The sequence below is a fragment of the Endocarpon pusillum genome, assembly GCF_000464535.1.
Source record: "Endocarpon pusillum Z07020 unplaced genomic scaffold scaffold1372, whole genome shotgun sequence".
In the NCBI taxonomy this organism is placed as follows: domain Eukaryota; kingdom Fungi; phylum Ascomycota; class Eurotiomycetes; order Verrucariales; family Verrucariaceae; genus Endocarpon; species Endocarpon pusillum.
Genome location: NW_006916003.1, coordinates 335,053 through 360,502, shown reverse-complemented (window position 1 = coordinate 360,502; position 25,450 = coordinate 335,053). Strand labels below are relative to the sequence as shown.

The 25,450-nt window shown below is 50.8% G+C and overlaps 8 protein-coding genes across 8 annotated transcripts; 4 read left to right on the top strand and 4 right to left on the bottom strand.

The window, feature by feature from the left end:
- Positions 1 to 476: 476 nt before the first annotated feature.
- EPUS_02060 (uncharacterized protein) lies at positions 477 to 1,712 on the bottom strand (the record flags this gene model as incomplete). Its single annotated transcript, XM_007801892.1, has 2 exons — positions 477 to 1,520; positions 1,572 to 1,712. 2 exons carry the CDS (start codon positions 1,710 to 1,712, stop codon positions 477 to 479), a joined length of 1,185 nt encoding a protein of 394 aa, XP_007800083.1.
- A 1,482-nt stretch (positions 1,713 to 3,194) lies between these two features.
- On the top strand, positions 3,195 to 10,005 carry EPUS_02059 (uncharacterized protein; the record flags this gene model as incomplete). The annotated part of the gene is made up of 8 exons (XM_007801891.1): positions 3,195 to 3,248; positions 3,328 to 3,429; positions 3,481 to 5,778; positions 6,780 to 6,860; positions 6,907 to 7,077; positions 7,138 to 8,022; positions 8,072 to 8,243; positions 9,758 to 10,005. The coding sequence occupies 8 exons, from the start codon at positions 3,195 to 3,197 to the stop codon at positions 10,003 to 10,005; spliced, it is 4,011 nt and encodes a 1,336-aa protein (XP_007800082.1).
- Positions 10,006 to 11,393: 1,388 nt separating this feature from the next.
- EPUS_02058 (uncharacterized protein) lies at positions 11,394 to 12,752 on the bottom strand (the record flags this gene model as incomplete). Its single annotated transcript, XM_007801890.1, has 1 exon — positions 11,394 to 12,752. The coding sequence occupies one exon, from the start codon at positions 12,750 to 12,752 to the stop codon at positions 11,394 to 11,396; it is 1,359 nt and encodes a 452-aa protein (XP_007800081.1).
- Positions 12,753 to 13,843: 1,091 nt separating this feature from the next.
- EPUS_02057 (uncharacterized protein) lies at positions 13,844 to 15,427 on the top strand (the record flags this gene model as incomplete). The annotated part of the gene is made up of 1 exon (XM_007801889.1): positions 13,844 to 15,427. One exon carries the CDS (start codon positions 13,844 to 13,846, stop codon positions 15,425 to 15,427), a length of 1,584 nt encoding a protein of 527 aa, XP_007800080.1.
- A 721-nt stretch (positions 15,428 to 16,148) lies between these two features.
- EPUS_02056 (uncharacterized protein) lies at positions 16,149 to 16,592 on the bottom strand (the record flags this gene model as incomplete). The annotated part of the gene is made up of 2 exons (XM_007801888.1): positions 16,149 to 16,336; positions 16,406 to 16,592. The coding sequence occupies 2 exons, from the start codon at positions 16,590 to 16,592 to the stop codon at positions 16,149 to 16,151; spliced, it is 375 nt and encodes a 124-aa protein (XP_007800079.1).
- Positions 16,593 to 16,894: 302 nt separating this feature from the next.
- Positions 16,895 to 18,779, top strand: EPUS_02055 (uncharacterized protein; the record flags this gene model as incomplete). The annotated part of the gene is made up of 4 exons (XM_007801887.1): positions 16,895 to 17,516; positions 17,577 to 17,776; positions 17,856 to 18,333; positions 18,622 to 18,779. 4 exons carry the CDS (start codon positions 16,895 to 16,897, stop codon positions 18,777 to 18,779), a joined length of 1,458 nt encoding a protein of 485 aa, XP_007800078.1.
- Positions 18,780 to 19,710: 931 nt separating this feature from the next.
- On the bottom strand, positions 19,711 to 21,909 carry EPUS_02054 (uncharacterized protein; the record flags this gene model as incomplete). Its single annotated transcript, XM_007801886.1, has 3 exons — positions 19,711 to 21,555; positions 21,623 to 21,793; positions 21,850 to 21,909. 3 exons carry the CDS (start codon positions 21,907 to 21,909, stop codon positions 19,711 to 19,713), a joined length of 2,076 nt encoding a protein of 691 aa, XP_007800077.1.
- Positions 21,910 to 22,464: 555 nt separating this feature from the next.
- On the top strand, positions 22,465 to 23,661 carry EPUS_02053 (uncharacterized protein; the record flags this gene model as incomplete). Its single annotated transcript, XM_007801885.1, has 2 exons — positions 22,465 to 22,885; positions 22,973 to 23,661. The coding sequence occupies 2 exons, from the start codon at positions 22,465 to 22,467 to the stop codon at positions 23,659 to 23,661; spliced, it is 1,110 nt and encodes a 369-aa protein (XP_007800076.1).
- Positions 23,662 to 25,450: the final 1,789 nt, after the last annotated feature.

The following is a 25,450-nucleotide window of genomic DNA, read 5'->3' as shown; positions in this document are numbered from 1 at the left end:
TACCTATCCATCGAGAGCATCCAGATAGTGGACTATTGAATACGAAGGTCCAACAGATGATTTCAGGCCATGTCAGGTTTGGTACAGCTCGTTCAATACTTCTATCTCCTTCCATCCTATTTCCCGATTGTGGCCCAAACAAGGGCCAGGCATTATCGGCTTATATGGTCCGCATCAGAAAACGCCAGCCCAGATGCCTCATGCTCTCCACATGTCCCAGAGCCGTCCAAATCGCCTAATTTACAGAGGATTACCTGTCCTGAGTCCCGCCATTATCGCTCAATGGAAGCTCTTCTAATCGCTTCTGATCCTCTTCATACCCCTCCGTCTTCATATGATTCAAGCCCAAATCATCAATTTCCTCTTTCGACCTCTCATAATCCACCTTACTTATTTGCGGATCATCGCCTTCCTCCGCTAAACTCTCCACGTAGGAATTCGCCAGCGGGTCCTCCAGGACGATTGAGAACTTGATGTCAGCCTGGATAGCCTGATCCAGCTTCGTGAAGAATGCATCCCAACTGTGCTTTGCCGCCACTTCCGCCGTTGCGGCTCTCGATATCGAAGATCTGGCCGTGTAATTGATCACGGACTTGGGTGAGGAGACCTTCGACAGTCGTGAATCTGCCGCCTAGAGTGCCGGGCTGGACTTCGAGGCCGAGCTCGGGGCTCTTCAGAGCAGCAGTTTCGGATTTGAGGATGTCACGGGATAGATCTGCAGTGTTCTCTACGCGGAGGGTGATCTTCTGGCCTTTTTCAGGTATCTCGCCCCCAGTCTTGACTTCTCGGGTGGTGTAGCCGCAGTGCTCACAGACTGTGCTCATGATGATGACTTCTTTGAAATGGGGAATGTTTACTTTTTTTATGTTTATAGTACAATCTTTTGAACAGCCGGGACAGAGCGATGGGATTTCGTAGATCTGGCCGTCCACTATGTCAACGCCATCTAGCGCGTCTGACGCTTCGGCGGCACCATTGTCTTCCTCGTCAGTGGCTAGTCCAAGATGAACGTTCTGTGCGTGTGTACGAGGATAGTCGGTGCGGATGTATTTTGTGCCTCTGTCGGAAGTGGAGGGTTCGACCAAGGAGTTGCCGGACGGGTCATCTAAGGAGATAGAGAATGGAAATGCGCTTCCATGCATCATTTTCTTCAGTTTTGAAATGACTGCATCAAGTGCTTCGTATAGCGGAATATTATTCTTCTTTCGCTGCGGCTGATCTGCTTCGAGTTCCACAAGGATCTTGCTCATTATCCCTTCAATATTTGTCAACTGACCATGACCAGATGGCATCTCAAGGTCCAAATCTTCAATCCTGAATATTGCAGAGTCGTTCTTGACCACTTGTCTTTGGAAGTCTGCTTCAGACTCTACTCTGAACGTGAACTTGGAACCCTGCTCTTGGATTTCGCCAGCAGACTTGATGGTGCTATTTTTAAAACCACAGCCTTCGCAGAAGAATGACTCGAGCAGGACTTCGCGGAAGAAGGGAATTCGAAGGATTTTGAGTTTGGTTATTCCCTAGATCTCTCTCAGCCTTGGATTGCTATCATGCCTTAGCCCCGCACCTACGTCGTCATGACAATTCATACACAAACTCTCGATCTCTGTGACACCGTTGTTGTCATCTTCCTCAGCTCCATCCACGGTCTGGGCAGCACTATTCACTTCTGGTTCTCCTTTGGGGCTTTCGTGAGGCTTTTGCTCCGCCATAGCGCCCGTCATTGCACCTTTGGAACGATGTCCCGAAGAGGAGGCCAACGGCTTGCCTAGCCTCGCTGGCGGAGGTTGAGTGACTTGTGAGGACGGGCTTGCAGCTGGGGACGAGACTGGTGACCGAGGTTACAAATAAGTTGTGGACGCAAGTGCGTCACTCGGCCAGGGCGGGTAGTACCACGCTAAGCCCTGCCAAGACTCATAATGCGGCAGCAAGTCTTGTAATGATGAATGAGTGGGAGGAGAGTCTGCATACTGCCTCTTGCTGCTGTAAGGCGAGACCGAGATGTTCAAGCCATCATGAAGTCCAGCAGACTGAGCTGTGGCGAAGTCTTCGTGTCATCCCTGCTCTTTTTCAGCATCGATTTTAGACCTTCTTTCTCCTTACGTGCTCTCGCTCTTTTCTTGCTGCTTGGTTTTTGAGGCACAGCATTTGTGTTGGAAGACACTTCATGATTCGATTGGAAGTTCAAGTTTCTGCTGCGGGTACAATCTTTCTCTTCCGTGCTACTATGAGACGCTTTCGGTAAAGGAAGGCAGAACGTGGTGTGATGAAAACAGGCCTGACATTGGTACACAACTGTCCGGCGTTGAACATTTCTGGACTTATGCTCTACACCATTACGATCTCCTCTCACGATCGAGCAGTTCAATCCGGGAATGAAGATATTTCCACAAGCTGTACAGAAGCTCTGGCGCTGGTGGGACGGCAATGCCTCGTTTCGTGGTCCAGAAGCCAGCTGGAGCTGCACCGATTCACTCACAAGGTAGGAAGCTGTCGAAGGGCAATCCATCGCAATTGACCTTGCTGCATTCTGTAGAAAATGAGATTTGAGGTTAGCTGCTCGATTTGAGGCGCTCATTGTCCCATTGCTCTGTGGTCTGTAGTTGTAAGACCCAAATCCATGGTATGGAACTCTTAACCTTGCAGGATCTAGCGCTGTCCATTATCCGAGCACTGCTACGGGGCCACTGTAGTACTATGTACTCTGGGTAGTTAGTTGGTGTAACTAGTACTGTGCATTGCGAAAGTGTTGCAATTAATTGCAACACTTTCGCAATGCACAGTAGTACATAGTAGTTAGCTACTACTAGCAGCAGGAGTAGTACATCACTCACTGTACGAAGACCATGTTCTTATTTCCGATGTGGCAGATATGAGATCAAGAGCTCTTCCATTGTTATACCTGCGAAAAACCCCTAACTCAAATTCCCTGCAGCGGAATCACAATATTATTGTTTGAGCAAGTTGTGTGTGTTTCTACCAACTATGTTCAAATTGCTCCCCTGATGCGTGACCACTTGCACTTCAAGCACGTCAACTGTTTTTCATATCCCAATCCACACCCTTGACAATCGTATGTCCCTTCCAAACTTTTCTTTAATCTACCTTATATGAAACGTGCCGCAACACTCTGGCATGCCACCCTACGCATTACACAGCGTGCCTTAAAAAGTCGTTACTGTACCCTCACCACCATGTCAGAACTGAAAAACGGACAACCCAAGCTCAGGGTTGCTGTTGAAGGATGTGTAAGTCATTTCAATCTGCCGGCGATATCATTTTGGCCCATGGTCATTCTTCCTATCTAATGCTAACCTGGGGTATCAGGGTCACGGGACCCTACATGCCATCTATGCATCTGTGGAGGAGTCATGTCGGATCAAAGGATGGGACGGGATAGATGTTCTCATTATTGGAGGCGACTTTCAGGTGAGTCTTCAAGCAAATGCTCTCCATATCACTAGTGCTGACTATTGCCAGGCCGTTCGGAACAAGTATGACCTCAATGTTACTGCAATGCCAGCAAAATACCGTAAAATGGGGGATTTTCACGAATACTACAGTGGGGCACGAAGAGCCCCCTTTCTTACAATCTTCATTGGCGGCAATCATGAAGCCAGTAACCACTTGTTCGAGCTGTATTACGGCGGTTGGGTTGCTCCCAACATCTATTACATGGGCGCAGCTAACATCCTCCGGCTTGGCCCTCTTCGGATTGCGGCACTTTCAGGCATCTGGAAAGGTTACGACTACCGTAAACCCCATTTCGAGCGGGTGCCCTACAATGAACCCGAGTCAGTGTCAATCTTCCATGTTCGCGAGTTGGACGTGAGAAAATTGCTCTCTGTCCGAACTCAGGTAGATGTTGGTCTTTCGCACGACTGGCCGCAAGGAATCGAGTGGGAAGGTAACTTCCGTTGGCTCTTCAACAAGAAGGATAGGTTTGAGGCGGATGCGAGTGAGGGCAGACTTGGATCAGTTGCGGCTAGACAATGCTTGGACCGGCTGCGTCCGAATTATTGGTTTTCTGCTCACCTCCATGTCAAGTATACAGCCACGAAGCAGCATGGTGATTACGACAGTGTCGGTCCATCACAAGAAAAACGTCCACGTCATGGGACCCCTCTATTCGAGCCAGCAGCATCCCGAGTCGATACACAACACAACCCTGAAACCACTAGCAATCTGTCAGAATCACACACCACCTCTTCACAACAAGACAACTACCAAAGGGGACCTCCGGACCAGATTGAAAGACCGGCAGATGGCATCTCAACTCTATCAAGTCCGTTAGCTCGGGGGAAATCCAGTCCCCAGATTAATAGTACGTCAAAGACACCAGAACAAGTTCAAGTGTCTGCTTGGCAGAATTTTCAAGTCGAAGGCGTCAGAGCCGAGGCTCAAGACACCGAGCTCCGCCTCCAAGAGCAGAGAGAACGAACAGCAGAAGAAGAGCGCACTGGGGTTCGGAACCGTCCTCATTACACATTCGATGAGACCTGGAAACAGGTCCAGATTGATGATCGTATTGAACGTGGCATCACATCAGTGTCCAAAACAGTTAGATTGCCTGGTGAAGACACTAACATGGCAAACCTCGATGGTTGCATTGAATCAAAGTTGAAGCGGCGGAGATCAACATCCTCAGAGGACAGGGTTAAGAAAGGCCATAAAGTCCCCCCATCAAAGCCAAGATCTGTTCAGGCTGGTCAGCTTGATGGACAAGTACCCGCTCCAGCCATTAATGGAAATAACATGACCAGCAATGTCGATGAAATCGAGATAAATATAAGTGATAGTTCCTCTGATGAGATCGGATCTGGAAAGGAGCTCCCACGTACAAATTCAATCAGAATTGTTCCAGCTGATGTTGAGGATGGTGTCCCTTTTCAGCCAACTCGCCAAATTCCTAACAAGAGGGCGAAACCCGAAGTCGTGATGTCAGATGATAGCGACGAGGGAGGAGTGAAGCTCGATCCTACCTCACCGCCTTTCGTGCCAAAGGCAAGAAGTTCTTCTCAATCAGCTCTTGTCGAGGAGGAATTAAGAGACGGCACGACCTCTAAAGCGGATACCGAGGAAAGGGAGGAGGAAAAGGTATCTGAAACCATGCGAGCACAGCTAGCGGAACTTTCTAGCACGTTTGGACCTCCACCTAGTCAGCAACCAGTCTCTGCGTCATTACCGCTTCCAAAGAGTATTGCAAACACCACAACTCGATTCCTTGCACTAGACAAATGCGAACGTGGACGAGACTTTCTGCAGCTTCTTGAAGTCGAATCAATAACTGAGCAGCCATGTCTGCCTAATGCCCAACCGTACAGACTTCAATACGACAAAGAATGGTTGGCCATTCTTCGAGTTTTTGCACCAGAACTCGAGCTTGGTGGTGATCCAAACAGCAAAGTACCGCCAGACAGGGGTGATACATACTATCGCGACAGAATCATCGAAGAAGAAAAATGGATCGAGGAGCATGTGGTACTCCCTAACAGGCTCACAGTGCCTGACAACTTCACCATCACAGCACCAGTATACGATCCAGACGAAAGTGTTTCTCCTTCAGACAAGCCTCATGAATATACCAATCCCCAGACGAGCACATTCTGTGAGCTAATTGGCATTGACAATAAATTTGAAATTAGTGAAGAGGAGCGGGAAAAGCGCATGGACCAAGGTCCTCGCCCGGTGGACAGAAATTTCTCGCGTGGTGGTCGTGGTGGTGGGAGAAGCAGCAAGGATGGTGGCTCTACTGGTCGAGGCCGAGGAGGTTACAATGTAGGCAGGGGCAGAGGAAGAGGTCGTGGAGGACGCGGCCGCGGGCGAGGCGGGTGGTGAAAGCACGAATGAGCAAGTGCATGACTTTTCCAGAAAGATTGAGAGACGCAGCGACCATGCAGCGACCATGCAGCTAGGGGACCGGGTGAAAGGTGTCAGATCACTTCTGAAACAGGTAGTCCTCCAAACGCTTCATGCATACGACAGATACCCTGTACAAATGGCATATGGAGCTCTCTGCCCCTCTCGATTGTCCGAAATGTCTTCGCTCCATCCTTTGACCAATTGAGTCACTACTACCAAACGACATGGACTGAGGCAAGGCCGGATTTGTCGAAGCGTGGCGAGCTTGCAGATTCATTCCCATGCCAGCCGCACTACATGGACTTTAACTTCTTCAAGTAATCAAGTAATCAGGCTGATCCAGGACGACAACGTATACCCTTGACCGTCTGCTTCTTGGTAAGCCATGTCGTATGCCTAATCCTTGCACCTTCCTGTTTCAGCTTCCCATACGTAGTAAGTACAACTTTGACGATGAAAACGGATGAGTGTGGGGACGGATTGACACTTAACTATTACTTGGAAGCTTTCTTTGTGTGCACAGGCCAAATTTAAAGGCCGGAGCGGCCAAGTTAGTTAACAAGTAACAGCCCGGAGGCCCTCTGGCCCAGAGCCCAGAGCGCCCCAAAAAGCGTTCCTGGGTCCCCTGGCCCCGGGTTGCGCCGAACCCTTGGAAAGCGCTCAAGTTAGGCTCCGCCCACCCATTCTTTCGCCTTTCAGATGTCTCTTTGATCGACCAGCTTCCGGACCATCAACCGCACCATTCACTCGTCACTGACCCCAAACACGGATACAAGCTACACTTACTTACTGCATCTGAAACTCGGTGTCGCTGTTGCTGTCTGCTATTGCACCTCTAACAAGCTTTCACTCTCCAGGCATCAACACACTGTTTCAATACTGACGACCCGCTCGCTGTCCGGCCCTGTTTTGAGTAGGTCAACCGGCTTCAGCTGAACGGTGCATGCGCGGGATCAAAGGAATTGCAAACCTTGCGCTTCCTGCTGGGCGCATTGATTGTACAAGAGTCTTCATGGGCGTTCAATATCCTGGTAACACTGCCAGCCATTCAGAGCCATCGCACAGACCCAAGGCATCCTCTCTGGTGGTGGCAACCGAGCTCGATGGTGGCTGGATAGGCATAAGCTTGTCGAGAAGATGAGCGCATTCGTGCGAGTTTCTGGTCGACCAAACACCAACTTCTTGGTCGGATACCCAGGCATCTCAGCTACTCTAGTATGTTCTTGATAATTGAGTTTACTCATGTTGTTGCGACTGACGGGATACGCTCTCTAGCCACGCATCGAAGGCACCGTCGAGATCCGACCCAATGCAGGGATTACGGCTCCTGCCCATGTATCACTCGTCACGGTGTCTCTCCAACGACGGGAGACGATTCACCCCTCTGCAGAATCAATAACAAAAAAACACCTGGCTGCGCCAAGGAAGGAGATCACAGATATCGTGGGGAAGGAAATGCTGCTCTTTCGATGTCCTGCGGGCAAAGAATACGAGGAGATAATGTCAATGGACCTGCCATTCGTCATCTTCATCCCTTTCGGTAGAGGCGCACAGGAGACGGCTCGAAGAGTACCACCTGCCAGTCTACAATTGCCCAAAAGGTCAGCTGAAACATATTACGAAATGGTCGTGCTGCTGCAACAGGGACATTCGGAACAGAAGAAATACGCTTTTCCTGTACCTATAGCAAGATACGACACTCTGTCCACTTTCGGGATGTACAATAAACCAGAGGTGGGCGAGGCCAGGTCAGACTCACTGCTCACACTGAGCATTACTTTACCACGATGGTCGTATGGCCCCCTCGATCCTGTCAGCGTTCGTGTCAAATTGTCGCCAAACCTGGATTGGATGAGCAGGGCGAGAAAGGTCACGATACAAAAGCTTACATATGGTATCAACGAAGAAGTTATCTACAATCATGAAGGAGATGAGCCACAACGCAAAGTGAAGAGTATGAAACGCAAGACAGAAGTTATAGGCATCAAGGTGCCCGAATCAGGCCATTCGGTCAACCTGGGTCTGCTGTTTCCTTCGAAGGAAATGAGGGATGGAGATGGCATAATACCGAGAGGGAAGGCTGCTTTTCCGAATTTTGCTGTGCAAAGCTTCACCACCACAGCAGGTCTGTACAAGGTTGAATACTACTTGTATGTGAAGGTGAGGTTGTCCTCGCTCTTAATAGTGAACGCGCTGATTGTCCACATAGGCCCATCTATCAGGGGCCAAAGATATTGAACTTAAACAGCCCATTGTGGTCTGTCCGCTTGACCATGCTAGCTGCAAGGCGGAGATGGACGCTATCGAACAAGCAGCCAAAGACGCAGCACACGTCAATGCCGAAAATCCAATGCTGCCACTTGCGACGATTATACGGGCCGGTGATGCGAACGCTTTACATTGTCTTGGCGTGACAATGGTCGGCAGGCAGAGGAAGCCACTAATTGAATAGAGCAAAGCAGAAGCTTTTATCGACGAAAATTCTTGCGGGTGCAGAGGCAGCCCAGCGCTGTGCTCCTTGATTGCCCATACATTCTATCATGGATCAACCTGTGCCATGAAACCCCACACCTTGTGATCACGAGGGGCTAGACAGCCGGACGGCGCTCAGCGAATGATCAAGTCCAGAGTATCAAAGTATTGCAATAGCATGCGTCTCTAACATGGCCAGCGAGTTCCAGGCGTCAAATGGGAATACTAGTTACAGTGGGCTAGCGTGACCATGTATGCATAATCGGGGTTACTGGAAGGATCTTGAGCGACTTTTTGTTCGGGATATTATGGACACAACCTTCGTGGTCCTGGGATTGACTTTCTGGTTTCAGATCCTTCACCATGGTAGTGCATCAACTGATCTTGAGCCTAACTGGATCAGCCATAATTGCTTGGATGGTGGATAGACTTAACAGACTCAAAGTAGGCTTGGTGAAATTAGATAGTTAGGTCGTTTCTATACCATCCCTGCGTCACACCTGGCTGGTATTATTATTATTCGAATCACTCAGCTCCATCCTTCCCATCAGCTCTTCCAGTTCGGCATCCTCGAATTTCAGCCGTCTTGCATTCTCCACGAGGGCCCCTTCCATCATCTTAACCGCTGACGCATACTGACGACTTCTTTCCCCCCATGTGCTCAGGATGTTCTTCAGGTTCGACCGGATGTAGTCGAGCACCTGATTCATCTGCTCGAGCCGCTCGTCGCCTCCACCGGCCATCCTAGGATCGGTATCTGGCCACCCTCAGGAAAAGGTCCGCCTCAAGTTGTCTGTGGGGGAGAAAAGGCTTGACCCGGGTAAGTACTAAAGCGCAATATCCAGTATATAGACTTGCCCGTGTGGGAGATCTGGGGCGAGTTGGACCGAGATGAGCTGGCTTTTCTCGCCTCTGAACCTGAGATAGATAGGTCTTGTACGGGTCTACATGGTCATTCTGAAACAAAGAAGAAGAGTTGAGATGGAGTGTTCCTTCATGAGGAAGTAGTTGATCTAGATTAGCTAAGCGGCAGCACCACTACTGGTGCTACCACCTGTCAGCATGACTCGAAGCTGGACCTTCACCATAGCTATCACTGACTCGGCGAAGTCATGAAGATCTGTCTATCGTGCGCCTGTTCTACACTGCGACACTGCGCGCAGCATGGTGTTGTGCTTCGGATCCTCTACTGATGGACTTGTTCTTCTCACCCAATTTATCGCCTAATAGAACATCTAAGAATGGGCGACGTGTAAGGCTTTCTTTGGTCTAAGCCTTGAATCATGTTATCTCTTTCATTCTCAAGACTCTTACTCGTTGAGACGATTCTTTATTCGGTGTTCATTCGGACCATAAGGGCTTGTCTACTCGCTCCCATACCGCGCTACACAGAGTAGGTGTGGCCTGTGTTGGACACTATCAGGATTTGCGCTGCTCTACCAGGACCTCACCTCCCTCTACCACAACCTCCAGCTCCAGCTCCGCCTCTACCCCGACCTCCTGTCCCAAGCCCGCCTCTACCTAGAGCTTCACGACCTCGACCTCGACCTCGACCCCGACCTGCGCCTCCTTGAGCTCCTTGGCCTCCACCCACTTCCAACTCTGGCCCTAGCTGCAAATCACCCTCGGCTGGAAGCGAATCCAGAAGTTCCCACCTCTGAAACCGTCTAGGTTCGCTAGGTTCGCACAAAAGCTGGTACATGTGGCCACACCCGTCACATACACGATTGGAAAATGCATGCGGCAATGTGCAAGTTCATACATAACCGCGGTTCCGGTGGCCTTCCATATCTACGCCAATATGACGTATACATGTTCCAATCTTTGAATAGCGAAATAATGGTGCAGCAAAATCTTCTTGTAAGAACGGCGTATTCCTCTAAATAGCTTGATTCGTCTGTGAGTGATTCAGGAAGAATGATGCCTGCAGCTTCTCGCCTGGACCCATGTCTCCCGGCAACAAGGGGGGGACGCAGAGGGGTTGAGTCGCGGTAAGCCGTACAGTGGTCCCAAGACGATGGTGATCCAATCCACCTCCTTTGAACCGCGACAGCAGCAGTTCTAGCATCAACCCTCGCCAACGAAAAGCTTGGGACAGCAAGGTTGGGTTAGTGACGTCTCCCGCTTGAAATTAAGCATCTCCATCTTGGTTGCAACACCCCAGATTATCCGGTTGATCAGTGAGCTATGGTCCAGGTACTGCAAGGCTGCGACTGCTCGCGCCCCACCTGCACCAGTGACTTAACATGTAATCTCGACTTAGATCTGAGTTTCGAACCGTGGCCTAGTAATGGTGGAGAACTGCACATGCGTTCAACATTGTCCCAAGAAGGCAGTTGGGACGAGGAGTATGTACGGTCGAGGATTCCTTTGGATTTTCTTTTCTTGGAAAAATTTCAGAGCACCGACTAGCGGAAAAGAGAATGTCAAAGGAGAAGAAAGGTAAAGACAATTGTTCGACGCACTCTCATACCTAAGTACGCATTATTCTTACAGAAAACTCGTCTCTGCTGTCGCTGGCTTCTTCGTCTACACGTGCCGCAAACGGTGTTTCTGAGAGGTTAGATACCATCAATCAAAGTGGAAAAGCAAGCGTTTCACATTCCAAGCGAATCACGATCAAGAATCCGCATCGACTACTCGGAACCCAGAATGAAAGTTCGTCGTGCAGACCAGTCGTGATAGGATGTAGATGCATATTCAGCAGATCTAGTTCCGAGAGAGAAACAGACGTATAGAAAGTCTCCAAAAGGGGTGCCACCGATGAGTTATCCTCTTTCCCAGAAAAGGCAACGCGACGAATTTAGCAGTTACCCGGATACACCATAGACTATGTATCTATCACGTCCGGCGTAAGCATTGAACCCGCCTCAGCATCATCACACACGCTTTGAAGCCTGCATTCTGATTAACATTTTTCTGGTGTTTTTGGCCATAATAACGCCCATAATTTCCGACTTCTTTTCTATGACACGTGGCTCCCGTCGTGGAGACTGAGGTATGATTTGAAATATTGTTGCAGCTGATGCTTTGGCTTCGTCTTGTAGCGAAGGCAGGCATTACCTTGATCTTACATTGCTAGGCGAACTCGACTGCGATTCTGTCGCCTTCAGCTCTTGCTCCTTAGCACGTACGGCTCCAGCCTTGGAAGGCTCTTGTCTCTGACGCGGCATAGATGCTCGGGATGAGCCAGCTCGGGGTGGACTTTCTGATCGTCCTCCGGCCGGAGCCATACACCCTCTTGCTGTAATAGCTGAGGCGGCTTTGACCGTGGCGCCGCTTCGAGCTGTACTACCGACCGCTCTCTGCCCTGTTGCCGCATCTGTTTGAGCTGCGATTCCCACCGCTCCTGCTGTGGCCAGAGAAGGGACGGTTTTAGGATTTTCGGTGGATTTTGGGGTGGTTGGAGGTGTATATCGATGGGTCATTCGAATCGTGGTTCTTTGCATTGCTGAGGCAAGAGCCGTACTCGTTCGAACCTTATTCCTTAGTGCTTCTGCAGTTGAAGAAGCAACTGCTCCAGCCGAGACACCTGGTGCTGCTGTAGCAAGAGGCATGCTTGATGCCAATATGCTCCCTGCCGCTGTGGCTGGAGATTTGTCTAACCCAGCTCCCTTCACTGGCGCTGCTGTAGCTGGGTAACCCACTGCCCGAGCTGCACCACGTGATGCTGTGACAGCCTGCGAGGCACCTACTCGAGCTGGACTGCTTGAAGCTGGAGCAGTCCAAACGCCACCCACTTGAGCTGCGCGCCTAGATGTTGCTCTGGTAGGTACAACACCAGCTTCAACTCTAGCGCTTGATGCCGCTGTAGCCAGAGCAGCACCCGCTCGAGCTATCGCTTCACACGCTACAGTAGCCGGAGCTGTATCAACTTTTTCTACTCCCCAAGGTACGGCAGTAGGCGGAAGTACTCCTAATTCAGCTGCATCTGAGGGGAATGCTTCTTCGGAATGAATTCTAGGATCCCAGGGTGTAGCTATGGCTACTTTGATATATAACTTAGGATCCTTGTCATGGATAATTGTCCATGGAAGCGGAAAGGTCCATTCCTTTACCTGTTCGATAGGACGGTCCCTAGATAATAGAGGTGGCCCCCAAGGTGGTAGGTGTTTATCTCCCTTCGTAACGCGGCTGAGCGCGAGCTGCAGCCTCTGCGCCGCATTCTGGGTCTCCTGTAGAAGCTCTGCCCTGTCATGAGCTTGTAACAGGCTCGTGCACAGATTTTCTTCCATCTGTGAGACGTAAAGGTTTTCACACTGTCGCTCTAGTTGCTTTAAATGTTTGTGGGCTAAATTGTTAAACGCCCTGTTATGTGCTGCAGCAAAGTAAAATGCACACATTGCATCAATCTTGGCTCTGTTGTGGGCTATATCGTCAATGTCCCTGACGAAAAATCTCTCGTGACCTATAGTCATGATCATATTAGCCTATATTCGACCATGGGCTAGGTAGACATACAAGCACCTAGCTCCATATCTTCTCGTATTTCTCGTGAAAAGAAACCATAGCACCATTGGTAGGAAAGCACGCAAGAGAGATGGAGCTGGGGAAGTCTTGCTTCATATGATCTGAGCATGAGAAACTCCATTTCTGCGTGGCTTCCCGAGTTGACAAAGTTCTTGTAATGCATCAGAGCCCTACAAAGGCCCGAGGTACAAAGATGGAGGCTGCTGGCAACTCAAGCTCTTCAAAAGGGGGCTACCTCTATTGGTGGCGACTACTAAAAAGCCTTAAGCTGAGCTATGTCTGTCGTCTCGAGACAGCTTCCAACAGCCTTGATGAGGTCTGTTGGCTGAAGCTTGATGCGGTTGAAGGATCTGAATTGATAAGAAGGATGGATTTCAAACCATACGCTACCAGGCCGTGAAGATGTGAGATAGTTAGCAAGTTCAAGAAAACTCACGAGAATGATGATGACGATGGAACTTTAGAAAGACCTCTGCTTTCTAGCCGTGTCTCAGGTATGTCCCGAACTAAATGATTCGAGTTTCATCATTGATAGCGGAGTAACAAACTCATCGCCAGAACGAACCACAAGCTCGTTTGACTCATCATGTTGAATGTAGTTATGGCATCTTTCGGCCTTTCCAGCATTACATGCTCCTCTGAAAACCTCTGTCGCACATGCGCAACAGGGGCGGCGCATGGTTTTGGAGCTGGAGCAGTGTTCTCGAGTAAATTTGAGGTGTCCTCTGTACTACGTAGTTAGTATGATTAAGTGGCAGGGGAGCGACGAGAACAAGCTTCTGCCAAGATAAGCTTAGCGCGTCATATAAGCTTTTATAATATCCCACCGCATGGCACTGCACAAAATACGAGGTACTACGTAGTACCAGTACCAGTACTTTAACCCTGTTCCCCCTCTAAAGGACTTGCAACCACTTCTCTACCCTACCTCTACCCGTACAACGGTCAGTTACTCAGCATGGCCGAGTTCGACGAAGACGATCCCTCTCTCGTGCACTCAGGTCCATACCCAAACACCCACTCCACCCCCTCCAACCCCATGGACGTCGACCTCTCCGAAGAAACCCAAGACTTCCGCTTCCTCTCGGTCCTCACCTCGAACACAACCTTGGCCAACACTACCACTACTCCTTCTGTCGCTTCCACCGAGACCTTGATTCCGAAGCGTGGCATCAAGGATTTCGAGCCCAATCCGACAAGGTCACAGCAAAATGCTTTGCGGGCGAGTAGACAGGCGATGCATGATGTGCTGAGTGGGGAGAGGGTGCATGGAAGTAAGAACTGGGTTATCGGGTATTTTGTTGGGAGTATTGGTGGGGAAGGGGAGAGTGCGCCGTTGGAAGGCAGAGATAGCGGAGAAGATGGTATCGGATTAGAGGACAGGGATAAGAGGTTGCGGGGATGTGTGGTCAGAATCGACCAGCCCCGGGGCTCGACTTTCAGGACCATGGGAGTCAGTGATAGGGAGAACCGGATCTGGTTGTTACCGGAGGAGGCTCTTTACTGCATTGAGAGGGGGAGCTTGGACATTAGGTGGGGTCTGCCTGAAGCCGAGAAGGATGATGTTAAGGGTGGGCCTGTCACTGGCGGTAATGATGAGGGTTCGGCGAAGAGAGAGGGCAAGAAGGATGATGATGATGATGATTATGACGATGCTCCAGCCTTCAGCGATTTACCAATGTCGTTACAGGGTGCATATGCGACATTCATATCCGACAAGGATCTCACTTTGGCGAGATACACGGTCTTCGCTGGATTGAGGAGACTCGGATACACTGTTATTCGCGCTCCAACATGGGATGACTCTGCTCCACCATCTTCGCAAACACGACAAGAGGACAAAACTGAGGATAAAATTGAGGATCTTCCCATAACCTCGCACGCGCGAACTGTGTCTCCTCCTTCTGCGCTGACAAGTCAACAGCCCTTCTTCAAATGGCCCAGCCTTCGGACGTTTATCACAAGAGTCTTCCAATTACTATTCAGATGGGAGTCTCCTTCGAAGCCATATCACCGACATCCCAACTCTTATCCCAGCTTCGGTCCCCTCGTCGCACCCGGTCTGTACAGATCCTACATAGATATCTACCGTGCTCTTGCCCTAATCCCATTCCATAATCCAACATCAAAACCACAACCTGCGCACACAGCTCCCGCAACAACTTCATCCCCTGAAACGCCTTCAATACAGCCACAACCCCCAAACCCCTCAATGACTTCCACCACGCCCCCTTTCCGCATATCATATCATGTCTACAAGCCCACAACTCCCTATCGCAAAACCTCCCCGCCAGCCCCGGACTTTCGCCTCGCCGTCATCGACGCCCACGCCCACGCCACCATACCCAACCTGACCGAGCTCGGCACCCTCCTAGAAGAGATGCCTCTCCACGATCCAAGGAAGGATGAGAAGCTGAAGAAGGGCAGACCAGAGATGCGCCTGAAGGCGGGGACGAGGAGTGTGGTACTAGCGGTGGTGGATAATGGAGTTGTAAGTTTTCTGAGATTAGCGGAGATGGGAAGTGGGAGGGAGAAAATTTATGAGGGCAAGGTGGGCAGGGGCGGCGGAAAGAGGAGCGGGAGAGGACGTGGTGCTGGAAGAGGACGTGGGAGAGGACGATGAAAGGACACCAGGATGGTGGTTTCTATATGTGATGGAGCAGAGGCTAAAGCGGATGCGAGCTTGTCTCCACAACCAGAAGGAAGTCCATGTTTTCATTGCTCAGCTCTGAACTGGAGGCAAATGGGGGAGGCGTGGTTGATGTGCCATCGTCTGTAGACTATCGACCTATGGGGAGGCAGGTTCGATGCATATGCTTCAGATGGGGAGACGGTGGGAGATGCGGAATGGCCCACGGGTGAGCGTTTGGCACCGGGCTGCAAGATTAGAAACATGATACCCCAGTTGCGATAGACTGTAGATGTGCGAAGAAAGCATGAGACGGATTGTGTATCTCATTGACGTCCTGTTCCCGTGGCCTGAACATCTGATTGCCTCGTTAGGCTGTTAGCTGAGCTCCCCTCATTGCACGCCGATCTTTGTCCTCTGCCGAATGCTGATCAACCCGCCATATTCCACCTCCCTGTTTAAGCTCCTTGAAGCTGTAATGCCTGGTAGGGTCCAATGTTGAGCGATATATCTTATGTCATTGCGCTTGCGTGACGGTGAGTAGTTCTGGCGTTTGGCTTACAAGGTTCGTTGCCTTACAAAGGTTATTGGCAAGTTGCTGTGTCAAAGTCGTTCGCACTGGTATCGTGTTTGCTGTGTTTGTTTATTTGTCCATCAAATCACTGAACATCCGAATGTTCTTACCATCTTCGTGTATTCATTCTGCCACTTCCTCTCAAGTATCCAGATATTCGGCCGCCATCAGCAATTCCAAACAGAGCTCGCTTGGGATTTCCATATCAGGCACATCCCTACTCTCTTTATGTTTCTCGTTGTAGTAGAGGTACTCAACCACCTTTTCCAAGACCATGGCGTTCAGGTTCTCGAGATGGCAGACGCCGGTCACTGACTCGGAGAAATTACCTGGGACGGACGCAGATATCAGTGTTTGATGGGCCTATCTTGGTGGGGAAGGACGGGGTAAGTACTAACTCCTGGTGTTGAGCATTCGGCGAATGGTGCCGGAGACGCAGGCAGCGGATCGGCGGACGTGGAACTCGAAGCCGTCTGAGGAGATGAGCGTTACGAAAGGGGATGGGGTAGTCATGGGGGAGGTGGAGGAGGAGGCAGAGTCAATGCCGGCCGCGGGCGTGCTGTCTGTGGTGGACCGAACAGTCATTGCGATGTTGAGAGGTGAGTTTGCAAGAGCGCTTTGGTTTGTACACCGTGCCGAGACGCGTGTAGATTACATTGGAAGCGTGCTGAAGGATAGTATGAACAAATAATATTATTGTTGTATGTAAGACAATAAGACAATAAGACAATATTGACAAGCTGTGTTGTAGCTGTGTGCTCCGTAATTTGGCCGCGGAGGTGGCACGGACCACTTCGAATCTCTTCTCACATCGACGTCGAGATGCTTACTAGAAATAATTTACAGCTCGTCCTCCGGTCGTTACAGTGGCACACAAACTCTGTTGCATGGCTCGTACCATCAGGGCCGTTGCAAGATCTGCGCCCTCGAAACTCAAGCTATCTCAAGTAGCCTCTAGTCGACTTCGAAGGCTGTTCGGGAATGTCAAACCTGGAGCAAGACTCGGCCAGAAGCCAAGCGAGGGTATTGGTGCTCATAGGACCGAGGCGGATTCAGAAGATATAAACCTTTTCTCGGAGAATACGCAAGGCGTTACTGAGGAGAGGCAGCAACCGGGCCTGGAATCTGCTGTTTCTCCTGTTGCAGAAGAATTTCATCTACAACCAGGTCTTTCTCCTTCGCATTTACAAGAAACATCCCCCAAAGAGATACCACCTCGGTTAGAAGAGGTCGAATCACCTTCGCAGTCAGGCAGTCTTCTTCCGAATAAGCCCCTCTCTGTGGAGAACGGCCCTAGTGCTGGGGCAATTGGTCTGGATTCGCCGGTGCCCTCACCTTTCTTCTCATTTCCGTCCGCTGGCTTGGACGAGGGCGTTAAGAAGGTTGCGATAACGCCTCCAGCTGTAGGGGTTGATGAAACTGGGAACACAGCCATACCGCCGACAGTTTCCAAAAAAACCCGTCTTGCTGGGCGGAAATGCCTCATAACAGGGGCCACTTCTGGAATAGGTAACTACCTATCACTTTAAATCTATCAGCCTTCTCCCTTTGGCTTATCATATTCTACAGGCTATGCGATCGCCAAACGGTTCCTCACGGAAGGCGTGGCCAGCGTGACAACTGTCTCACGGAGCCAGGAAAACATCGACGCAGCCTATAACAAAATGAAGAAACAGACAAAAAGAAAAGGTCTTCCCTTCAAGCTCCTCCTGGGAGACATCACCGATCCGGCCTTTCGCCTGAAGCATTTCAACATGACTTCTGAACTGGTATGTGTGTTTACTTCCTTTGCCAACTGCACGCTAGGCAGCACCTTTTTTATGGCAGCGAGTATTGAGACTTCATCAGGCAGATATAGACATCCTCATCAACGCAGCTGGCATCTCGCAACTTTTTCCAATAGGTATCACGAAGGCGGAGACGGCTCAACAGATCATCAATACAAACCTCAATGCCACCATCGATCTTTGCAGGTTTTTCAGCCGTATCGTCTATCGCCGAACCAAGAAGTCTGTACGTGAAACCCAGCTCAAGAGCACGGACCCGTCGGAATCGGACCTCGACGACTCCGTGGACGAAGACGCGGCCGACCAGAGCTCTGAAATCGTGAGACCATCGAGGTTGATTGGTCACGTTTCGCCTTGTATAATCAATATATCGTCGCTGTTAGGCGTCAGAGGAGGTGCTGGAGCGACTGCCTATGCAGCGAGTAAAGCAGGGGTCCTCGGTTTCACCAGGGCACTGGTTTGCGAGAGCGCTAGCTTCGCGATAGATATGCGTGTAAACACCATCGTGCCTGGATACATCCACACGCCTATGACTAAATGTAAGTCTGTGCAAGAAGTCACCTATTTCAGTGCCTTGTCTGTCTTGTACTCCCAGTCTCCTTTCATGCTACTTCTCTGCTCCCAATCATTTATCTTCCCTATCTTCCCCTTCGGTCCTCCCAGTTTTGCCTTCGTATCGAACAGCCTTTTCCATGCTCCTGTCCTCAATACTCCGCACAATATGCATCTCCGCGCGGACATGCTACATATTCATGTTCATGCCAGATGGCTGTCATTTCTACCCCTCCCCAGATAACGCCATGCTGATTTCACTGCCGTGCCTTTAGCCTTCGCACCTGCTAGGAGAAAAATGCTCTGCAAGCAGATCCCTGCCGGTCGCTTCGGCACTCCTGAAGAGGTCGCCGACGCCGCCTTTTTCCTGGCAACGAACGAGTACGCCAATAATTGCGTGCTCAACCTGGACGGCGGACTGAGCGCTGTATGAGATGTGTTATTAGCAGTAATGAAGGCTCTGTCCTTCTCGGCAGAGCATATGCTTCAAGAACGAGGCGATCTGACCTCCGAGACTTCGCAGGCCGCGTAACAGCAAGAGGGTGGAAAATCGATAAATATGTATACCAGACAAACATGGCCGGGTCTCGCTAGACAATTCAAAACTGCATGAGGCCATTTGAGCGCGACTCCGTGGCCAGTATCCAGCCAGCCGGCCATGAAACCCACCTTGACCTCTGTCTAACCTCCCGGCTTGCGCCTAGAAACCGTTCTCCTGCAGATTAAACTTCATGTATCAAAAGAGGGAGAGAGAGTTGAGGCCGCTGACCCCGTCATACTTGGGCACATGTAACCACAACAAACCGGGGCTGCCTCGAGGTAGATAGATAATGAAGCCAAAAGTCATGAGAGGCAAGCCAGAGAAGCCAACGGCCTCAAGAAACAGCGCGAAAGAAGATCCAAGCGTCATGCCTCCAAGAAAAGCAGTTTCGTACCCTCACGAACTACTACTCATCCGGCTACGAAGAACCGCGATCCCACAAAGCCACAGAGCACATTATTCTATCACCGTCAAATCTTTTTTTTGTGTATTCGAACCATCATGTCATGTTACCTCGTGGGGGCGAAAACGCAAGTGGTATCTCGAAGCAGCCAAACCCACCTCCCCTCCCACAACATATGAAGCACTAGCTAATCTAGCTATCCCCTCTATCCGAGCCAATTTCGCTGGCCCTTGCCATGCATGGGAGTTTGCCTAACCAGCCATCCAGCCATTGATTAATCCCACGTAAGGGGAAATTTTCCATGAATTCTCAAAACGCCCCCCCCAAAAATATGCCTGTCCAAGCCAAGCCTGAAAGCTCGGAGCCCTTTGCTGCGGGAGTCAAGAAGGAAAATTTTGAGAGGGGAAGATAGCGGGGAGGTCAATCATCGTCGATGACGATCGAGCCATCTCCTGCCGCTGCATCATCGAGCATGATAGCCTGAGCTCGGTCGAAGCCCAATGCGTCGCCGTCGACATCACCATTCGATTTAGTACTGTCGTTGGTGACGACAGAGGCATCTCCTGCAGCTCCAGACCCCGTGCCGTCGTCGTCTGCCGCCAGTTTCCGCTTCAGCGTATCCGCCCCGTCGAGTCCCGCCTCGTCCGCACTTCTCTTGACCTTCCCCTTCCCCTTGCCCGTGCCCGTGCCATTCGCTGCCCCATTCGCTATCACAACAGTCACGCCGTTCCCCTCCACCATCTCCTCCGGCCTATCGCTCGTAGCTTTCTTCGGTTTCCTCGCAATCTCCAATGTTCCTCGCTGCTGTCCAGCCTCCTCAGGCCTTCCGTCTTCCATCGCCGCTGTCGTGGGAGCCAAAACCACCGGCCTCGATCCCGCGGGCAGTTTCCTCTTACTCGACACTGCAAGTTGAAGATTCACCCTCGGATTCTCCTCGTCGTCATCGATGACGGTCAAGAAAGTCTCGTCTCGCAACCCCAGCTCGCGGAAAGTCTTGGGTAGCATATCCTCCATGTCCGGATCATAGATCGGGCCGACCTCGTTCATGATCGTCATTTCCTCTCCGTAGCCCAGCTCGCTCTTCAGCACACCATCAACCAGATCATTCAGCGTCGCTCGTTCCGGGTCCACATCCACCTGTCCCGTCGCGATACCACAGACCGCGCACTCGGGGTTGGGAGGTCTCGGGGGCTCTGAGTTCAGGGCCCTCGCGCCGCTGTTCTCGAGAAAGAGCATCTTGGCCCGGAAGTAGTCACCTCGTAGCACTTTGAAGGCTTGCATCACGCACAACCCGGCGGTCATGGCGTTGGTGGTGGCGATGGCGGGGATGATGTTGCCGGCCATCTGCTTGACGGTGAATTTGGATTGCAGGGGGATGGAGAAGATGTGTGAGCGGAGGTTGGAGGCCGATGTCACGAAGTCGAGCGTGTCAGGGTCGTCTTTGTCGAATGTGATTACGGGTCGTACTGCTGCTGGGTTTGTGGCTTCGGTTGCCGCGATGGCGATGCCGGCGTTTTGTTTCAGGCGCATGCTGAGAGCGTGGAGGCTGGATTTGAAGATGGCGAAGTTTTCGAGGAGGGTCCAGGTATTCTGGTCGGAGGGGGAGATGGTGGCGTCGGTTGACGAGGAGGCTTCCGATTGTAGCGCTTCGTAATTGAGGGAGGTGGGTCGAGTGCGGCTTTTCCACATATCTTCCATGCCTCGGAGACGGTCGATGTCATCTCTGAAGACTTTGTTGAAGACTTGTTTTGCGAAATCATCGTTGCCCATGCTCTCTCGTATCTTTTTCAGAGCTTGTGCCTCGGCCTTCAGGTTCCGGATCTCCTCTGCATTATCGGCGTCTTCGCTTGTGTCGAGCTGATCGGATGTCTCCTCGTCTTCGCCCACACCAAAGAGCTCGGGTAGAAGATAACTTTTGGCCCAGACGATGCAGTGAATTGGCTGCGAGGGAGTGGATCGAATGGTGCAGACTGGGTATGTCTTTGGGACTTCCTTCTCCGTGCAATCGTAGCATGCTGTCTTGCCTTTCTTGATCACCTGAACCTGACCATTGAAACCAGTGGTGCCAGATTCGATAAGAGGCACATCCGCTGCGAGACACATCTTGTTGACGTGACGGCGCGCATCGAGATTGTCGAGCGCGTTGAAGACGAGAGTAAAGGATCGGAAGAATGACAGAGGAAAGAGCTGCGTGTCCTTGATATTGGCATGGTGCGCGGTCAGGGTACACGATGGGTTGAATTTCGAGGCAACTTCTTTTGCGACCTGGCAGTTGGTAGCATAAATTAGCTTGCGGCGAACCAGTCAAGATCGCTACGGGACATTGACGCACCAGAGCCTTCGGCTTCTTGATGTGCTCCTGTCTGAATAGGAATTGACGGTTCAGGTTGCTCAGATCGATGGTATCAAGATCGATGATGTGAATTTCGCCAAAGCCGGTCAAGACCAGATTCTTGAGCAGTTCGCATCCGATACCGCCCGCGCCTATGAGAAGCACTCGTGCCTGAATATTTAGGTGAGTTCGCTCTGAAAAGTTGCGAGCTGGGAGGCGAGCCATACCTGCTTTATCTGAGAGTGTAGAGCTCCTAACGACTGGCGGGGATACTTGTCGCGGCCCATTGCGCCTAGTGGAAATGGTTATGCGCAAGTGAGCGGTGGGGAAGGAAAGTCAGAGAGGCGGTAGGATAGACATTGGACATCCAAAGGATGATGGGAAGAGTGAATCTGTGTAAAGGAGTGTGGTCGCCAGAGAGGCTGTAGAGGTCAACTAAAAGTCGGTACAAAGTCGGGAGATGCGATGGACTATGGCCGATGGATAGTTATGGATGAGGGTTGATGCAGGGGTCCGGATGAACTCCGGCTACCGGCACAAGCTGCTACAAGATACTGCTGAGTTAGTGGTGATACTTGCTGTTCTGACACTGCTCTTCTTTGTACGCTACCCATGCAGCAAATTGGTATGCTGCAGCGTCATGAATCATAGAACACGGAACCTCAGATACACGAGTGTGGTAAAACCATTGGCTGCTCATATGCACGTTGGGGCGATGGAGAGTAACCTCTCCATGAACTGCAGCATAACCTAGAAGGGAACTACAAGCAGACGACTCGAGGAGTTTGGAGAGTCGATCATCTTCGTCTCCTGTTCTGTTTCTCTAAAAAACCTCCGTGAGCATGTCCGACGATGAAGATACCGATGCATCCCTCCTCGCTCTCCTGCGCCAGTCCCTAAGCTTGACGGAAAATACAGCCACGCCAGCAATCCCAGAGACTGGCGTCCTCTCTTCTGCCAAATTCATCTACAACAACTCCATTGACGTCGCCATTGACTCATCCAGCACCAAGCTTGCCGCCACAAACATCTACAACCTTATGCAATCCAAACAGTATTCTACTCACTCGTGGTCCGCTCATGATCTTCACCCCAAAGCCAAGGATAAGGCAACGCTGGACTTTATCTTCACAATGGATCTGCTGAATTTCTCGTTTTGGTCAGAGAGCTCTGAGGAGCAGCGGTTTGCGGTTGAGTACAGGGGGAAGCGGTGGACAGGGTATTGGAGCTTGGTTGCTTGTTTGCAGAGAGCGATTGACCAAGGTACGTGTCAGGCTACGAATGCACTATAGCTGCGTCGAGCCGAGACTATCAACAAAACGTGACTTGCTTATGAGGATGCTGTATCAGACGTACCGATCACGGATTCTCATTTTTGGCAGGATGAAGGGGAATGCACTCTAGAGCTGCTGCAGCACCTTTTCCGCTCTACAACCTCAGAGCAGATACCCATGCTGCGGGAAAGGCTAGACTGCCTGCGCGAAGCCGGGACGGTGCTGTACAAGACGTATAGCTGCAGCTTCGCAAACTGCATAGCCGCAGCCAAGCAGTCGGCAGCCGCTCTGGTGAGCCTCCTCGTCCAAGATTTTCCCTGCCTGCGCGATGAACATCAATTCGAAGGGAGAAGGGTCCGTATCTATAAGCGTGCTCAGATTCTGGTTGCAGACATCTGGGCTTGCTTCAACGGCGAGAGCTATGGCACCTTCCACGATATTGACAGCATCACAATGTTTGCGGATTACCGCATACCACAGATGCTGCACTCGCTGGGTTGTCTGATGTTTAGTCCGCCGCTGGAAGGGCGGATTCGCCGGCAGGAGGAGATCAAGAGCGGGGAGAGGTACGAGGTTGAGCTTCGAGGGTGTAGCATCTGGGTTGTAGAATTGATCAGGAGGCAGATTATGAATGATCACCCTGACGCCAAGGTAAACTCGATCCTCATAGATAACTTTCTGTATGATACTTTGAAGGAAAAGGAGGCGGCTGGAGAGATGACAGACATGATACCTCATCATAGAACGAGATCAATTTGGTATTGACTATGGATGTGCTTCACGTAGCTTGCCTTGAAGAAAACAATGGCAGTTGCTCGGAGTGCATGACTTGTTTTCATCCCATATTGTTTCAAAGGAAGCGTACAAATAGCCAGTGAGAGCAACCTTCGACCCGAGGTTGATTCACCTATTACAGAAGTGGCTTGGTCAGGAGACGAGAAGCCTGGATGTGTCATCAGGTCTGGAAGTCAACTTGAGAGGCCATTAAGATACAAACGTGCTTCGCTCACGAAGTAGACGTCTTACTAGTCAACTGGGTTGATCTATGCGAGATCGTGTAACGGGCTACCAAAGCACGCTCAGGGTGCTGGTTTGTGTTGGGAAGTTCTGTGTCCGAGTTAGAGACCCTTAATGACTTGACACAGCAGATGCTTGCAGTTGGTGCGATCCCGGCTAACGATTGGAAAGACAACATGGCAGGATCCAACGGAAGCGTGCACTACTTATGGCAAAAGCTCCTCGTTCCGCCATTCCCGCGCCAGTTAGGAGTGGCCAAAGGAGGAGGGAACTGGCAGGGCAAAGTAGAAAGGGTGTGGAAACACTCTGCTTAGCCAAGGGGTCATCGTGGACCTTGCACATGTCCTTACCTTCACCCCACAGGGACTTTCCCCAACAGATAATTCAAGCGTAATGAATGGGATCAGGTGTCTCCGTTAAGAAGGGTGGGCTAACATGAAATGTAAGAGTCGCATTGGCGCCTTCAGAAGACAAGGATCAGCCGTTCGAATCCTGTGGTGGACAACAATGCCCACAGATCACAAGCAGCAGGATGGTATCCAATAACCCTTATTTGTCTAATGTGACGATCGACAAGGTCACCTTGTAATGAGGTGTTGGTTTGCACAGTTCCGAGTTGAGACAACAAGGTTTGAGCGCTTGTAAACTTGACGCCGCCTAAGCTGTGCGCATAAGGGATGATGGATGATGGTGCATCCACGAGGAAAATGAGTACCCAGTGCAATAAGACCGTTCTTGATGCGCTTACCACGATCATTGATCCAATAGATCGCTGCAGAAACAGTTCACAGTCCCAGCCCCCTGGGCAGAAGAGTCTAGTCCGCTAGCAAAAGGCATGTCGCTCGACCTTGCCTGGGGAGTCTATGTAGCTGGGGTAGACCATCTGACCAATGGCCGACTGAGGAACGGAGAGACATGATTGAATAGCGGCGCAGTTCATGGTACCCTGCTTCGCAACGGTCCAACGGGTCAGTAACAACAGGACGGACATATCGACCTAGAATTGGGCTCATTCTTTTGTATCCGTAGATTTAAGAGTAGTAAGACATGATCTAGATCAGCTTCTTTGAGGAGCCGATACAGCGGTTGTAGCTCGTTATTGGCTGGACAACTCCCACTACAACCCCTGCGAACATCCCTTCGCGTTTGCTAGTCACCTCATACAGAAACAGCGGAATATTGAGGAAAGACATACTCATTGGTTGCTGCAACCCCCCATGCGGTGAAGAAGGGGATAGAGTCAGGAAGCTACTTGTCTTTCTGCAAGACCGGCCGGTGCGTATAAATACTTCAACAAGACGAGGAAACATGTAGCCGACCAGAGAAGTGCAGCTAGTGAAAGCCAGTGAAAGGTGTACTAGTAGGTAGCATACCCACAAGCATCAGGTGACGTGTCCAGTCTAGTCATTCTCGGCTTCATTGACATAGTAAGAACATCGAGGCAGAAACAAGGAGCTAGTACTCCTGTTGCTGTTGGAGTTCGAGTAAAATATTTACTGGGGTGGTCCACTTAGACAGCAGAGCGGATGCAGATGAG